This window comes from Akebia trifoliata, chromosome 13 (genome assembly GCF_017979445.1).
Source record: "Akebia trifoliata isolate Shusen 1 chromosome 13, ASM1797944v1, whole genome shotgun sequence".
Taxonomy (NCBI): Eukaryota; Viridiplantae; Streptophyta; class Magnoliopsida; order Ranunculales; family Lardizabalaceae; genus Akebia; species Akebia trifoliata.
The window spans coordinates 16,584,250-16,597,755 of record NC_141387.1 but is presented as its reverse complement, the minus strand read 5'-3'; the positions used below and the strand labels follow the sequence as shown (position 1 = coordinate 16,597,755).

At 33.9% G+C, this 13,506-nt stretch overlaps 1 protein-coding gene across 11 annotated transcripts in view; it reads left to right on the top strand.

Moving 5' to 3' along the window:
- The first annotated feature begins 3,112 nt into the window (after nt 1-3,112).
- ABA3 (molybdenum cofactor sulfurase (LOS5) (ABA3)) overlaps nt 3,113-13,506 on the top strand; it is an 83,705-nt gene continuing 73,311 nt past the window's right edge. For 5 of the 11 annotated variants that reach the window (XR_015171339.1, XR_015171338.1, XM_086421153.1 and 2 more), the window contains exons 1-5: nt 3,114-3,304; nt 3,413-3,514; nt 4,409-4,476; nt 5,474-5,634; nt 8,173-8,342. Coding sequence is in view for 6 of the 11 variants with exons in the window: in XM_086421153.1 (XP_086277279.1) it covers nt 3,193-3,304; nt 3,413-3,514; nt 4,409-4,476; nt 5,474-5,634; nt 8,173-8,342 (613 nt within the window). In the remaining 5 variants the exon portion in view is untranslated. Of the gene's footprint in view, nt 3,305-3,412; nt 3,515-4,408; nt 4,477-5,473; nt 5,635-8,172; nt 8,343-13,506 lie in introns of all 11 variants that reach the window. The other 6 variants (XR_015171342.1, XR_015171340.1, XR_015171341.1 and 3 more) reach the window with 3 other exon arrangements.

Below are 13,506 nucleotides of genomic sequence, written 5' to 3'. Positions count from 1 at the left end.
ATATATTTGATATGGATAATTCGTGTGAAATCCGGTCATAGAGTTGATTCATTGCTTTTTTTGTGTACATGGGACTAACATTGAATTTTATATTTCCCAAAATGAGGTATCGAATTGACTCATTAATTTTTGTGCCCATATGTCTAAAGTTGAATTTATTTAATTTGGCCAATGCGTTGACTTGCAGATTTGGTGTGTGTGGCATAAATCAACTTTCTTTTTTTTCAAAAAAATGTAGTTCACGAATAAATTCATCGATCTTATGCATTAATTTGTAAATCAATTTGTCGATGCATGCCACGTGGGTTCAATAAAATTAATTGGAAATCATACATGACTTTTCTAAATTTCACAATATGGTTTGAAAAGGGATAATTTTTTATTTTTTAAATTCTACCTATAAAATTGGATTTTGATTAACTCGATATAAAATGATGATGATTTTGATTAACTAATTCGACATAAGATGATGACGATCGCACTCAAACCCTTGAATTTTGACCTTAACTTAGATCTTCCCGTTTTTTTGACCTAAGTATATTAGCTTGACCTTAGTCTTCTCTAGCTGATCTTAGGATCTTTTGAATCATATTAGAGACCGATCATCTCAATTAGGCGAGTTTTGTGCTGCGTAGCACTTTTCGAAACCCGTAACTCGACCTCTTGCCCACTTCTCTTACTCGTGGATCAACCTAATTCCATATTGGAATTATTTTTGTTCCTAGACTTAAACTAGGTGGCGACTCGATCCCTCAGAAAATCCCCAAATTGACATTTATTTTGTAAAAAAGTGCCAAGGTTCTTTTACTAAGAAAGTAGAAAAAAAATAATAAGAACGATCATGGTCCACAATAACACTACTTTATCGATGATTGAACACGCTTTCTTATTTCATTGATAGTATTAGTTCTTAAATTTTAAAATTTCAGGGATGCACATGCACATTATTTAAGCCGTTTAGGAAGGAAGAAAGGGAAAAAATGTCTCAAGACTAGGGGTGTCCTTGGATACCCATTTAACTGAAACCAAACCAGAACCTAAAACCCCGGTTTCGATTCCCTTTTTATTGGAACCAATTATATCCAGGTCTAAAATGAAACAAAACCGATAAGAATCGATACTATTAGATTCTATCCCACGGGTACCCAGAAGTGATTTATTTTGTCATTTATTTTTATACTATAGATGATTTAAGGTATTCTCTTATATCAAAATTAATGTTTGTTATGTAAAATTCTTCAATTTTTCATATAAATGATCAATTAGAGCTAAAAGAAGCTATATCTTCTAAAACTTTATTACTTTTAACTAAAATAAAATTTTATTTTTTTTAAAAAAATCATTAATTTGTATCTTTAATATAACAAATTACAACCAAGTTAATAATTTTGTACTAAAATATGTTAATTTTTTTGAAGGAAAAAAGTTTTATTATGATTTGAATTTTTTTTTCCTCCTTCGATTCTTGATAACCGGAAACAATGGGTACCTATGTTTTTTGGCGGTTCTGGATCCGGTTCCATTTATTTTGGAACCGACAAGAACCGAAACTGAATTAAATATAGTGGTTATGGTTCTAAGTTCCGTAGGAACTAACCCATTGACACCCCCATTCAAGACTGTAAGGTTCAAATAATAATCTTAAGATTCACAAAAGAATGATAGAATTTTTATTTAAAGAGATTCTGGCACAAGATTTTAATCGTTTAAGCTAATATTTTATTTAAAATCATAGGATTTAGATATAAACCGTTGAATTTTGATAACGTTGTCTTGATGTTGCATTACATTGCAATGACATGTGATAAGTGATCAAGTCCTTTAAATCCAACCTTGGTCTTTCCTATGCATTGGATACACACATCTTATTGCCATGATAAATTAGCTTCATTAGTGCTACCTCTAATCACCAACGCCTATATAAGAGTGAGGAATATAATATATATATATTTATGTGAATAAGTGCATAAATGGACTTTATGTGAATAATGTTACTAATTTTAGTGTTCCTCCAAGACATGTCTTTCAAGTTCATGCAAGGAAATTAAATATAGAGATGATTAATTCCATAATCAAGAATTGAAGATGATTGATTATGATTTCCAGATCCCTTTCAAAATAAGTCATCTTCAAACCTTAGCTTAGAGACATAAGGGAGGAAAAAAGATGAATAATCAACTTTTATCTTGTAAAACCCTTGATTTTTATCCTAAAATATGTCATCTTCAACCTCTAGCCAATAAAACCCTTGATTTGTCTCCAAAATATACAATCTTGAACCATGGTTTTAATATTAGGTTTCATGGCTTGTCTTGTCCATCCCAGGTACCGAGTCATTTAGGACAAGTTTTCCAATACGTTTGAGATGTCTTGTTTAATAATGAGAAAAATGAACATCGGGTATTAAATTTCCTTCGATACATTTACTTGTCTGTTCGTCTCGTCCATGCTTGATATCGAGATGACTTAGAACGATTTGTCTTAGTCTTAAACGAATTTTGAAACGATGTTTTCAATGGCAAAATTCTTGACTTCTTCTAAAACCTTTCATCTTCAACCTCCAGGCAGCAAAACCTCTACGTGTGAGCTATTGAACAGTAGAAAAAAGAAAGAGAATTGAGTGCCATATCTTTCTTAAGCTTGTAGGAAGAAAGCAAGTTTTTTTTTTTTTAAATATAAATGGATCGTTGGATTTGCGTCATCTTAACCGTTTGTTTCAAAATAGAAATAAAAAAAATTGAAAGCAACTTGGATACAATGAAAATAGTTTAGTCCTTTGTTCATAATTAGAAAAGAAATTGATTGTTAAGAAGAAAAAGAAATTGATCGTTTACGTTTCCTTTTTTTATTATAAGGTATATATTATCTTTGTAACCTTTACAAGTTGCAAACCAAACAAGCAATACAGTATTCGGATCCAGGTTGGATCTACAGCTTGATCGACATCCAACACAAAGTCGGGTCGGTTGAAGAACCATTAAACCATATTTAACCCATTTTTTATATTTGGATCCAGTCCAATATCCAAACCGCTAAATTTAATTTTCAGATCACTCGATTCCGGGTCATGTCCGACCCATGTTATGCTCTATCTACCACGCCGCCAATCGTGAGACCGCTGTCTCTTGTTCGTGCGCGATCTAACTCAATTAGTATTTCACGCAGAGAACTCCTAACATCTTGGAGAAGTAAATGGGCGAAGAAAAGGAGAAATTTCTGAACGAATTCGGCGAAGATTATGGATACCCCAAAGCTCCGAAGAACATAGATGACATCCGAGCTTCTGAATTCAAGAGATTGGATGGTCTGATTCTTTTATCATATCATCTTTGGTTTTTTTTTTTTCCATCAGTTTAATTTAAATTCTATTTTTGATTTTTCTCACAAAAAATTTGAAAAATCTTCAAAATAGGGCTTGTTTACTTGGATCATGCTGGGGCAACTCTATACTCCGAACTTCAGATGGAAATGATACTTAAAGACCTTACTACTAATGTTTACGGAAACCCTCGTATCCATTCCAAATATCTTCATATATATATATGGTTTAGAGGTTTTGGATTGAGCTGATTTTTTGCGAGGATGGTCACTATGATGAGAAGATCATCCTCACAAAAAATCAGCTCATTCTGAAACTTCTAAATCCATCAAAAGTGATGTACAAATTATTGGCAAAAAATGGACGGTCTACATTCTAAATCACTTTAAATGGGGTTAGAAGTTTCAGATTGGACTGATTTTTTTTTTTGGATGATCTTCCCATCATAGAGATCATCCTCACAAAAAATCAGTTCAATCCGAAACTTCTAACCCATATTTTGAAAATTTATTAATGTTACATTGTTTTTACATATGTTTTTTCGTATGTCCCTTGATGTTCCCATATATATATATATGGGAAATGTTCGGCACCCTACTATTTGCCCTACTTTTTCCCTACATGGATTAGAAGTTTTGGAATGGGCTGATTTTTGGTGAGGATGATCTCTACTGTTAGAAGATCCTCCTCACCAAAAATCAGCCCATTCTGAAATTTCTAGCCCCATGTTTACAAGTTGAAAAATCGTGGACCGTCCATTTTTTGTAAACCATTTTTGATGGGGTTAGAAGTTTGGAATGGGCTGATTTTTGGTGATGATGATCTCCTCACCATAGAGATCATCCTCACCAAAAATTAGTCTATTCCAAAACTTCTAACCCATGTAGGACAAAACACGTTGGGCAAAATGTAGGGTAAATAGTAGGGTGCCGAACGGGACCCTATATATCTATATATATATATATATATATATATATATATATATATATATATATATATATATATATATATATATATGTAATTAGAGTAAATTAGTTATGATTTGATGGAATTTAATCAGTTTTGGGCTTCCTTAGTTTAGCTTTGGTAAAATATTAGATAGCCAAAGTGACTCTGCGTCGGATACTTCTAGCATCATAGGAGCGGCCCGTCAACAGGTAAATAAGTCCTTTGGTACATGGGATCATTTTATGTAATATTTTATACCATTAGCATTATTATTAGTACATGTTGATTCATGAAATGCATGTTTGATGTTTGTGTTACATGCTTAAGTGGTCAAGGGTTTAAATTTGACACGTTCTAGCAGGTCTAGTAGGTCTTTTGGGTATTGGTTTTGTACCTAATAATTGGTATCAAATAAACCTGATAAAAGACCCGACACGTGTTTGAGGACTCTGGGCTAATGAAAGAAAACCCCCTAAAAATGCCCTGCCCAAATGCCACTTCTTTGTGAGTGAAAGATTTGTCCCCAAGTGTACATTGAAAGCTTCTATTGTATAACTCATTGGAGAGGGCTTGGTGGTCTTAAGAATGGTTCAGGTTGGGGTCTAGAGTGAAAGCCACCTTGAACGTTGGTTGTGGAGCGTGGTAGTTTGTTATGTGTTTAAATGGTTAAGGGCTTAAATTTGACACTTTCCAATAGGTCTAAGCCTTTTGGCATATTGGTTTAATTACCTAACGTTTTGTTTCTCTATTTATTGTTGTTTACCTTCCCTCGCTGAATGGCCTGTTTTGAGCTAGTTGTGATGATTCCCAAAAGACTACAAATGCATATTCACTTCTATTCCAACAAGTCTAGGTCTTTTGCGTACTGGTTTTGGTACCTAATATTTGGTATTAGAGCCAACCTCACGTCTTGGGTTCTAGTCACGGAGAAACTAGGGGGTAAAACCCTGAGAAAAGATCCAAGAAGTGTTCGAGGACTATGGGCTACCAGAGGAAAATCCTGAGAAAGTGCCTTGCCTAGAGTAAAAGCTACCCTAGACATTGGCTGCGGAGCGTGGTAGTTTGTTATTTGCTTAAGTGGTTAAGGGCTTAAATTTGACACTTTCCATTAGGTCTGGGCCTTTTGGCATATTGGTTTAAGTATCATTCTGTTTCTCTATTTATTGTTGTTTTCCTTCCTTCGCTGGATGGCCTGTTTTGAGCCAGGTACTTGATTATTGTAATGCATCCCCAAAAGACTACAAATGCATATTCACTTCTGGGGCGACAGCAGCGTTGAAGCTAGTTGGGGAGGCCTTCCCTTGGAGTGAAGAGAGTTGTTTCATGTACACAATGGAGAATCACAATAGTGTCCTTGGAATCAGAGAGTATCCTAACGGTGTAATATATGAATGTTTTGATTATGGTTTGCTACTTTATTATCTATTCATTTAGATTTTAGATAGTTCTCTTGTTGAGATTTTATTCCATAATGTTGTGTGTATCCTAGAAGCACCATATACCTCTTATATGTCATTCCCATCAATGAGATGAGCTCGTCCACCGAAAACTATAACTATGGAGTGATACCTTAGAAACAAAGGATTTGTTAGATAATCATGACTAACACATGATATATGCAGTCCAATTTTGGTAATATGACTCATATGGATGAGGTGCTAAATTAAGATTGTGATCCAGGAAGATCCACATGCATATCCATGCTGTTCAGGAGAATTTGCACGACTTTAGTAATCATAGGACATCCACATGAAAATAAGTGTAACTTTTGTCATATGAACTCTGATTGAGGCAATCCTGATATCTAGACTCTTGTTTTCCTCTAGCTTTTATTAAGAATGATGGGGGTTTCAGATGCTATCTGAGATCATTTGCTCCATAAAATCGCAGTTAAAGTTGAACTATTTATAGAATCTGACTTCCCCTATTTCTATTGTTTTTGTCTGCTTGCTTCTGTTATTGTTTTAGCACCTGAGGAGCAGGTTAGAGGGAGTGATCTGAAAATATATCAAAGTCTCTTTCTATGGAGAGAACTTATGCAGAAATGAACTAATGCGAGGTGCAGTACTGCATCATGAACTATCAACATGAGAAACTTCTGAGGAAATTTCAGTTACACTAGTAGTCCAAAAATTCCCCCCAAATCCTAACTGAACACCCTTTAAACAACCTTATCCTCTTGTCATCTTGGCCACTCGTTAGTTGCCCAACTTTGACTTAAACAGTAGTGTTATAGCTCAGTAAACAAAAAAAACTGATCTTTAACTCAACGTGCTGAATAAATGGTTAGGCACTCAAAATACCATAGAACTTTTTTATTGCATACTTGTTGATATCTAGCAGTGCACTACATATTATGTATGTTTACTAAAAATCAGAAGATATGTATAATCTTCTGATTTTATCTAAACAAATATTGAAGATTTACTATATTCTTCTCTTGTGAATTTTATTCACGTTTTTCTTAATTTATGAGGATTTTTATTTGTTCATATATATATATATATATATATATATATATATATATATATATATGGGGTCCCGTTCAGCAACAAACATTTTGGCAAAACATTTTTCAAAACATGGGTTAGAGGTCTTGGAATGGGCTGATTTTTGGTGAGGATGATCTCTACGGTGAGGAGATCATCCTCACCAAAAATCAGCCCATTCCAAAACTTCTAGCCCCAGTTTACAAGTAGAAGAATCGTGGACCGTCCATTCTTTGTAAACCATTTTTGATGGGGTTAGAAGTTTTGGAATGGGCTGATTTGTGGTGATGATGATCTCCTCACCGTGGAGATCATCCTCACCAAAAATCAGCCCATTCCAAAACCTCTAACCCATGTTTTGAAAAATGTTTTGCCAAAATGTTTGTTGCTGAACATTTCCCATATATATATATATATATATATAATCTTTTCTGAATCTATGGTCCAATGACTTGAACCCTGATTTGTGTCCAGTCCCACTCCTCGTGATATAGAGTCCGTTGGTTCTGGCAACATTGGTACAAGGACCAAAGAAATGCAGCAGAAAACAACTTACAGGAAGGTGGGATATCAAACAAAAAAAAGGCTCTCTATGTAGAGAACTGCGATAAGTTTGAGCCACAATAGCAGTCCAAAATGCTAATCCTCATCCACTCAATACTTCTAATTCCAACCCTTTATTTTAGAAGTTACTTTAATCTACACTCACTTTCTACTCATGGACGCGTAGAGATTATGTTGGCCGATCTAGCCATCCAATGAGTTGTCCATTCCCTGGAAACCATTGTCGCAAAAATTCAGTCTATTCTGAACCCATTGACACGACTTGAAGTTGAAAGCTCTGCATTGTCCAATTAAACTGTACTTCAGGCCAAAATTTCACATGGGTGCAGATGTTTGAAGCGACTTATTTTTGAGATGATGATCAATACAAGAGACAACTCACTGTGAGTTTTTTTCCCAACAATTTCTAGTCATTCCAATTTCTTAGAAGTTGAACTAATCAAATTCTGTTTTCTTGTTCTAACTTTAAGTATCCTTTCACTTGCAACTCACATGCTGAAAAGTATTACAGTGTGCTAAAATGACTCGAGACCAAATTAGTAAGAAAACCGTTTTCTCGCAATAAATGATATATTCATGAGAATCATAATATTCTTTTATGTTTAACGTTTCTAATAAAGACCTTGTAGCTATGTTTCTAATAAAAACCTTATAATAGCTATATGGATGTATACGCTACTTTGCCAAGATTTCCTAGATTTGAGCTTCTGGTAAAAACCTTGTAGTTACTTGGATGGATAAGCTATCTTTCTACGATTCACTATCTTTTCATGTCCTAGGTTATCTTAAGTTTTTATTTTTTCATCCTGGATTATTAGTGATGCAACCCTGTTTATCTTTAAGAATATCTAGATATGCTCTCAGGCAAAAAGCTGTGGCTTTTGCAATTGATATTGAAGAGGTTGAGCATCATAGTGAACATCCTAGAAGCAATGTATCTTCTATTAAGGTATCACAATACCCTGTACAAAGAAGAAATGAAGCTAGATCCTTGGAACAAGTGTCTGAAGTTAATTCATTAGGTATGCCAATTACATTTGGTCTTTCATGTGACAATGAGCAGGAACTCGTTAGAAAACTAGTTTTTAACATATTAATTTTGGAATTGTTTCAATGATATCTTGATGTGGATAATTGTACGGGATCATCTTATTGGGTGATGTGGTAATATAATCATATCCAAGACATGGATTTGTAAGAAATCTGTTTGGGTTACTGTTTTCATGATGTATAAATATTAGCTAGTATTAAATTTCAACATGTTTTCACCTAATATGCTGAAATATTTCCATTTCCACACAAGGATCAATAGAAATTTAATGGTCATTTACTTTTTATTTTATTTTTATGCAACCACTTCGTAAAATATTCAGAGACTACAAAGTTTTTCAGGTATAAGAAAAAAAATTGGATGGAAATATTTTGATTAGTAAATTCAATGGAAATAGTCTTTTTGGAAGAATTATTCTAAAAATATTTATGAAATTATAAAAATAGCGAAAATTTAAATTATTTCTGGAAAGGACTTTTAAATTACACATAATATTCATTCATCTATAGAAAAGAGGTATAATCAGTCAAATATGTATATATCATCTTACTTTGATCATGATGTATTCTAAGCATATTAGCACACACTGCAATCATCCATGTTATAATTAGTTGGATATATTAATAATTTATGCATAATATTTAAAAATAAAAAATATATAGTAGTACATGAATGTGGTACACAGTAGTTTATTCATTCAAGCAAATGTTCTATAGGTTATTCTTCATTAATAAATTTTCACTTATAAAAAAAAATGTTTTATAGGTTAAGGTGTTTATTAGATAGTATTTTTCTCATTTCCATGTAGATATATATTTTTTTCCTTTTAATGCGACAACGTGTCCCCACCCTCTTTGGAAGTGGGACTAATCCCTGCGATACTCCCTGTCACCACAAACAAGCATATCGGTTAAAGTCGTAGGTGCGGGGACTCGATATGATTTCCATTTAGATTATAGTTATCTTTTGCTCTAGGGCTCTTAAACACTTGTGCCAATGTGTAGTCGGATGCTATTGATTTCTATTTCTGTACTATATGTGTTTGTCTATTTTAATTAATGGCTTACGAGTGTGTTTTCTTTTTTTATCTTAAGAGTTTTCTACAATTTTAATAAAAATGCCCTTAATATTGATTTTGACAATGATCAATATTTCTCTACAAAATATTTGCATTTCTGGGAAAATTGAAAGTTACCTTAATGTTAGGTGTATGTAAAATTGAACTATAGCCATAAAAATATGATATATGGATATTGTAATATCTGACAATATACAATTACTAAATATGTATCTATTGGTTTAACATCAGTTGCCCAATTCCTTGAACTTATTTCACAATACTAGGACAAATACATAGAGTGTAACAGGAAAGTGCCACTCAGCTAAGTTGGTAAGGCTTGTAGAGTGTTGATACCAAACATTGGGTTCAAAACCTATTGAACCTTCCTTCACCCCTATGGACCACTAATCCTTACTTGCTTAGAAAAAAATATGCATGAATAAGTTACTAATGTATCCAACTAAAAAGAAGATGGATGACTCTTGTGTGTGCTTACATAATATACTAATATGCTTAAAATATATCCAAATAAGATGATACAGATACCTAGTTAATTCTAATTTATAGAATAATAATAATAATAATAATAATTAAATATTTGTTGTTGTTTGCAATTCACTGTTTAGCTAGTAAATCCTATTTTAACTAGGGAAGGTTCAAAGCCACAAGCTATTTATCCAGATGTAGTTGCTTTTCTATTTGTATTCTTTTTGTTTTGTTTTATCGTCATTTAGTTGTCGTCATTTTCATTCATGTGAGGGATTGTTGGAAAAATCTGTAGAAATTTGTAGATTTCAGTGACCAGATGGGTCACTTTGAGGTATGATTTAAGTGGAACCCACACTTTGTTTGAGGCGGGACCACTTGGAAACTTATCATTTTCTTTGAAGAGAATAATTTCATTTATTAAGTTGTTGAAAATCCCTTTGGGGTGAATGAGAAATCGGCTCTAAACGACCCCTACTAGCCATGGTTTGTAGAACTATTGAGTTTGTTAGTGAAACTCTTTAGTCTCACATTGAATAGGAATAAGAAATTTGTCTAGTTCTTATATAGAACTTTTCATATCACTTAAGTGAATATGAGAGGGAGACTTGGGTAAGCATGCGTAAGGGACCCATGGGCTCAAGAAAGATTTAAAATCATTGGTCCAAAAAATCCTTAATGCGTGTGCGTGCACATGATGTGCGCATGAGTAGGGGAGGGGGTTGCAAATTCAAAAATTTGGCTTCACGTGGGTGCGTGTGTTGGGCCTTTTTGCTGATTTAAGTGTTGTTTTCACAAAATAATCAACAAGAAACAATTCAAAATAAGTAAAATCAGAACTGGTTAGAAATCCAAACCGAACAAATTACAATTTGATCGAGGTTTGTGTTGAACACAATGTCCTTAAGACAATTTTGTTCCCACAATTTGGTGCCTACGGATCTATGAACAATTGTCTCCCAGGATACAACTATCACACGTGCAGAGGCAGTACTTCAATCTGCACATCTAGCGGACCGAACGCTAAGTTTGTACTTTCAAGGAATGCAGACGAGAAATTCAGAATGCAAGTAAAACAAGAGAAAAGAGAAAATCAAATGAATAACAACCAAGGTCGAAATGACCTATTTATTGAAAAAGAAGAGACATGGTGTCTCTTGAAAAAGACAAGGTTTCTAAGAGATATGGTCTCTTAAGAGACAACCCACAACCCACAACCCAAGAACCCAAGAGAGGTCTTTTTGAAGACAACCTTTCTGGACGAACAGACACCATAGAAAGTGAGATAGGAATTAAGGGGTGCGCCATTTCAAAAGAAAACTCGAAAATAAGATTTAGATTAAGCCTAAGCCCAAGCCCAACACTTAAATTAGCAAAAGGGCCCGACGCGCACATCCACGTGAAGCCAAATTATCAAAATTTGCACCCCCATATGCGGGCATCATGTGCACGCGCACGCATTAAGGATTTTTTGGATCAGTGGTTTAAATCTTTCTTAAGCCCATGGGACTCTTGCGCGTGCATGGGCTTGCCCAAGTCTTTCTTTCATATTCACTTAAGTGATATGAGAAATTCTATATAAGAACTAGACAAATTTCTTATTCCTATCTGATGTGGGACTAAAGAGTTCCACTAACAAACTCAATAGTTCTATAAACCATATACTAACAAATCATGACTAGTAGGGGTTGTTTGGAGCTGATTTCTCATTCACCCAAAATGGATTTTCGATAACTTAATAAATGAAATTTATCTCTTTAAAGAGAAAGATAAGTTTTCAAGTGGTCTCGCCTCAAAAAAAGTGTGGGTCCTACTTAAATCATAGCTCAAAGTGACCCACTTGGTCATAGAAATCTGCAAATTTCTGCAGATTTTTCCAACAATCCCCTACATGAATGAAAATGACAATAACTAAATGACGATAAAACAAAACAAAACAAAAAGAGTATGAATAGGAAAGATACTACATTGAGATAGGTAGCTTGTGGCTTTGAATCTTCCCTCGTAAAAACTATAGGATTTACTAACTAAATAGTGATTACGATGTCTTGAACTGCTCAACCTTAAGTGTAAATTAAGATAACAGAATTCACATAGTTCCTTTCCTGACATAGTCGGTTCTCATAGTTGTGTTCATTTTGGCCCTGAACAATCCTGGATTCATGAGTATTATAGAGAATTTTAGCCTTTATAAATTCTCATGAAAGCGGGCCAAGTTCACATTCACATAGGTGGTTTCTATTAAGAGTACCATGTTGTACCCCACTTGTGAATCAAGTTACAGGCATCATTAAAAGCAAAGCTTACCCTAAAAATCGTTACAAGTAGTACTGTTACATCATAGGAGTGGGTAGGTGGGTTTATCTCCTCAGTGTTACTGGTGAGTCACACACAACTAGTTGTCCCGTTGAACCTAGATCTTGGGATCTCCAGTCAATTAGGTTGGGTTGCCATTGAGATGATCCTTTTGTGTAAGCTTTAATCTCATTCCCCTCGATTTGCAGTATATTTGCTCTCTTGTTAAACCTTTGGTAAGCGGATCCGCGAGGTTGTCCTTATATTTTACATAATCAATGGAAATAACTTTATTTGAGAGCAACTGCTTAACAGTATTGTGTTTACGACGAATATGTCGAGACTTACCATTATACATATTATTTTGTGCTCTTGTTATCGCTGCTTGATTATCACAATGTACATAGATGGCAGGCACGGGTTTTGGTCATAATAGAATATCCTCTAAAAAATGTCGAAGCCACTCAGCTTCTTCTCTTGCTTTATCTAAAGCTATAAATTCTGATTCCATGATGGATCGGGCTATACATGTCTGCTTAGAAGATTTCCAAGAAATAGCTACACTCCAAGTGTAAATATATATTTACTAGTGTATTTTGATTCTTCAGAATTTGATATCCAATTGGCATTACAATATCCTTCAAGTACCGTTGGATACCTAGTGTAGTGCAACCCATAGTCTAGAGTAAATTTTAAGTATCTTAAAACCTTGACTAATGCCTTCAAGTGATCTGATATTGGATTACTTGTATGTCTACTCAGTTTACTAACTAAGCAAGCAATGTCTAGCCTTGTGTAGTTCATGAGATATATTAAACTGCCAATTATACGAGAGCACTCTAATTGAGAGGTACTCTTACCGGTATTTTTCTTTAAATAAAAATTAACTTCTACTGGTGTTTTAACATGACTACAATTAAATTAATTAAATTTCTTAAGTATTGTCTCAATATAATGTAATTGAGATAATACAAATCCTTTTGATGTTCTACTAATTTTTATTCCTAGTATAACATCAGCAATACCTAAGTCTTTCATTTTAAGCTTATCAGTCAACATTTTCTTTGTTGACTTGATGATATTTTTGTTAGTTCCTAAAATTAACCTATCATCAACATAAAGGCAAACAATAACATAAGCATCTTCAATGCTCTTAAGGTATACATATTTGTTACATTCATTAATTTTGAAACTATTTGACAACATTACAATGTCAAATTTTTCATGCCATTGTTTAGGTGCGTGTTTCAATCCATAAAGTGATTTAACAAGTTTGCACACTTTTTTTTCCTAT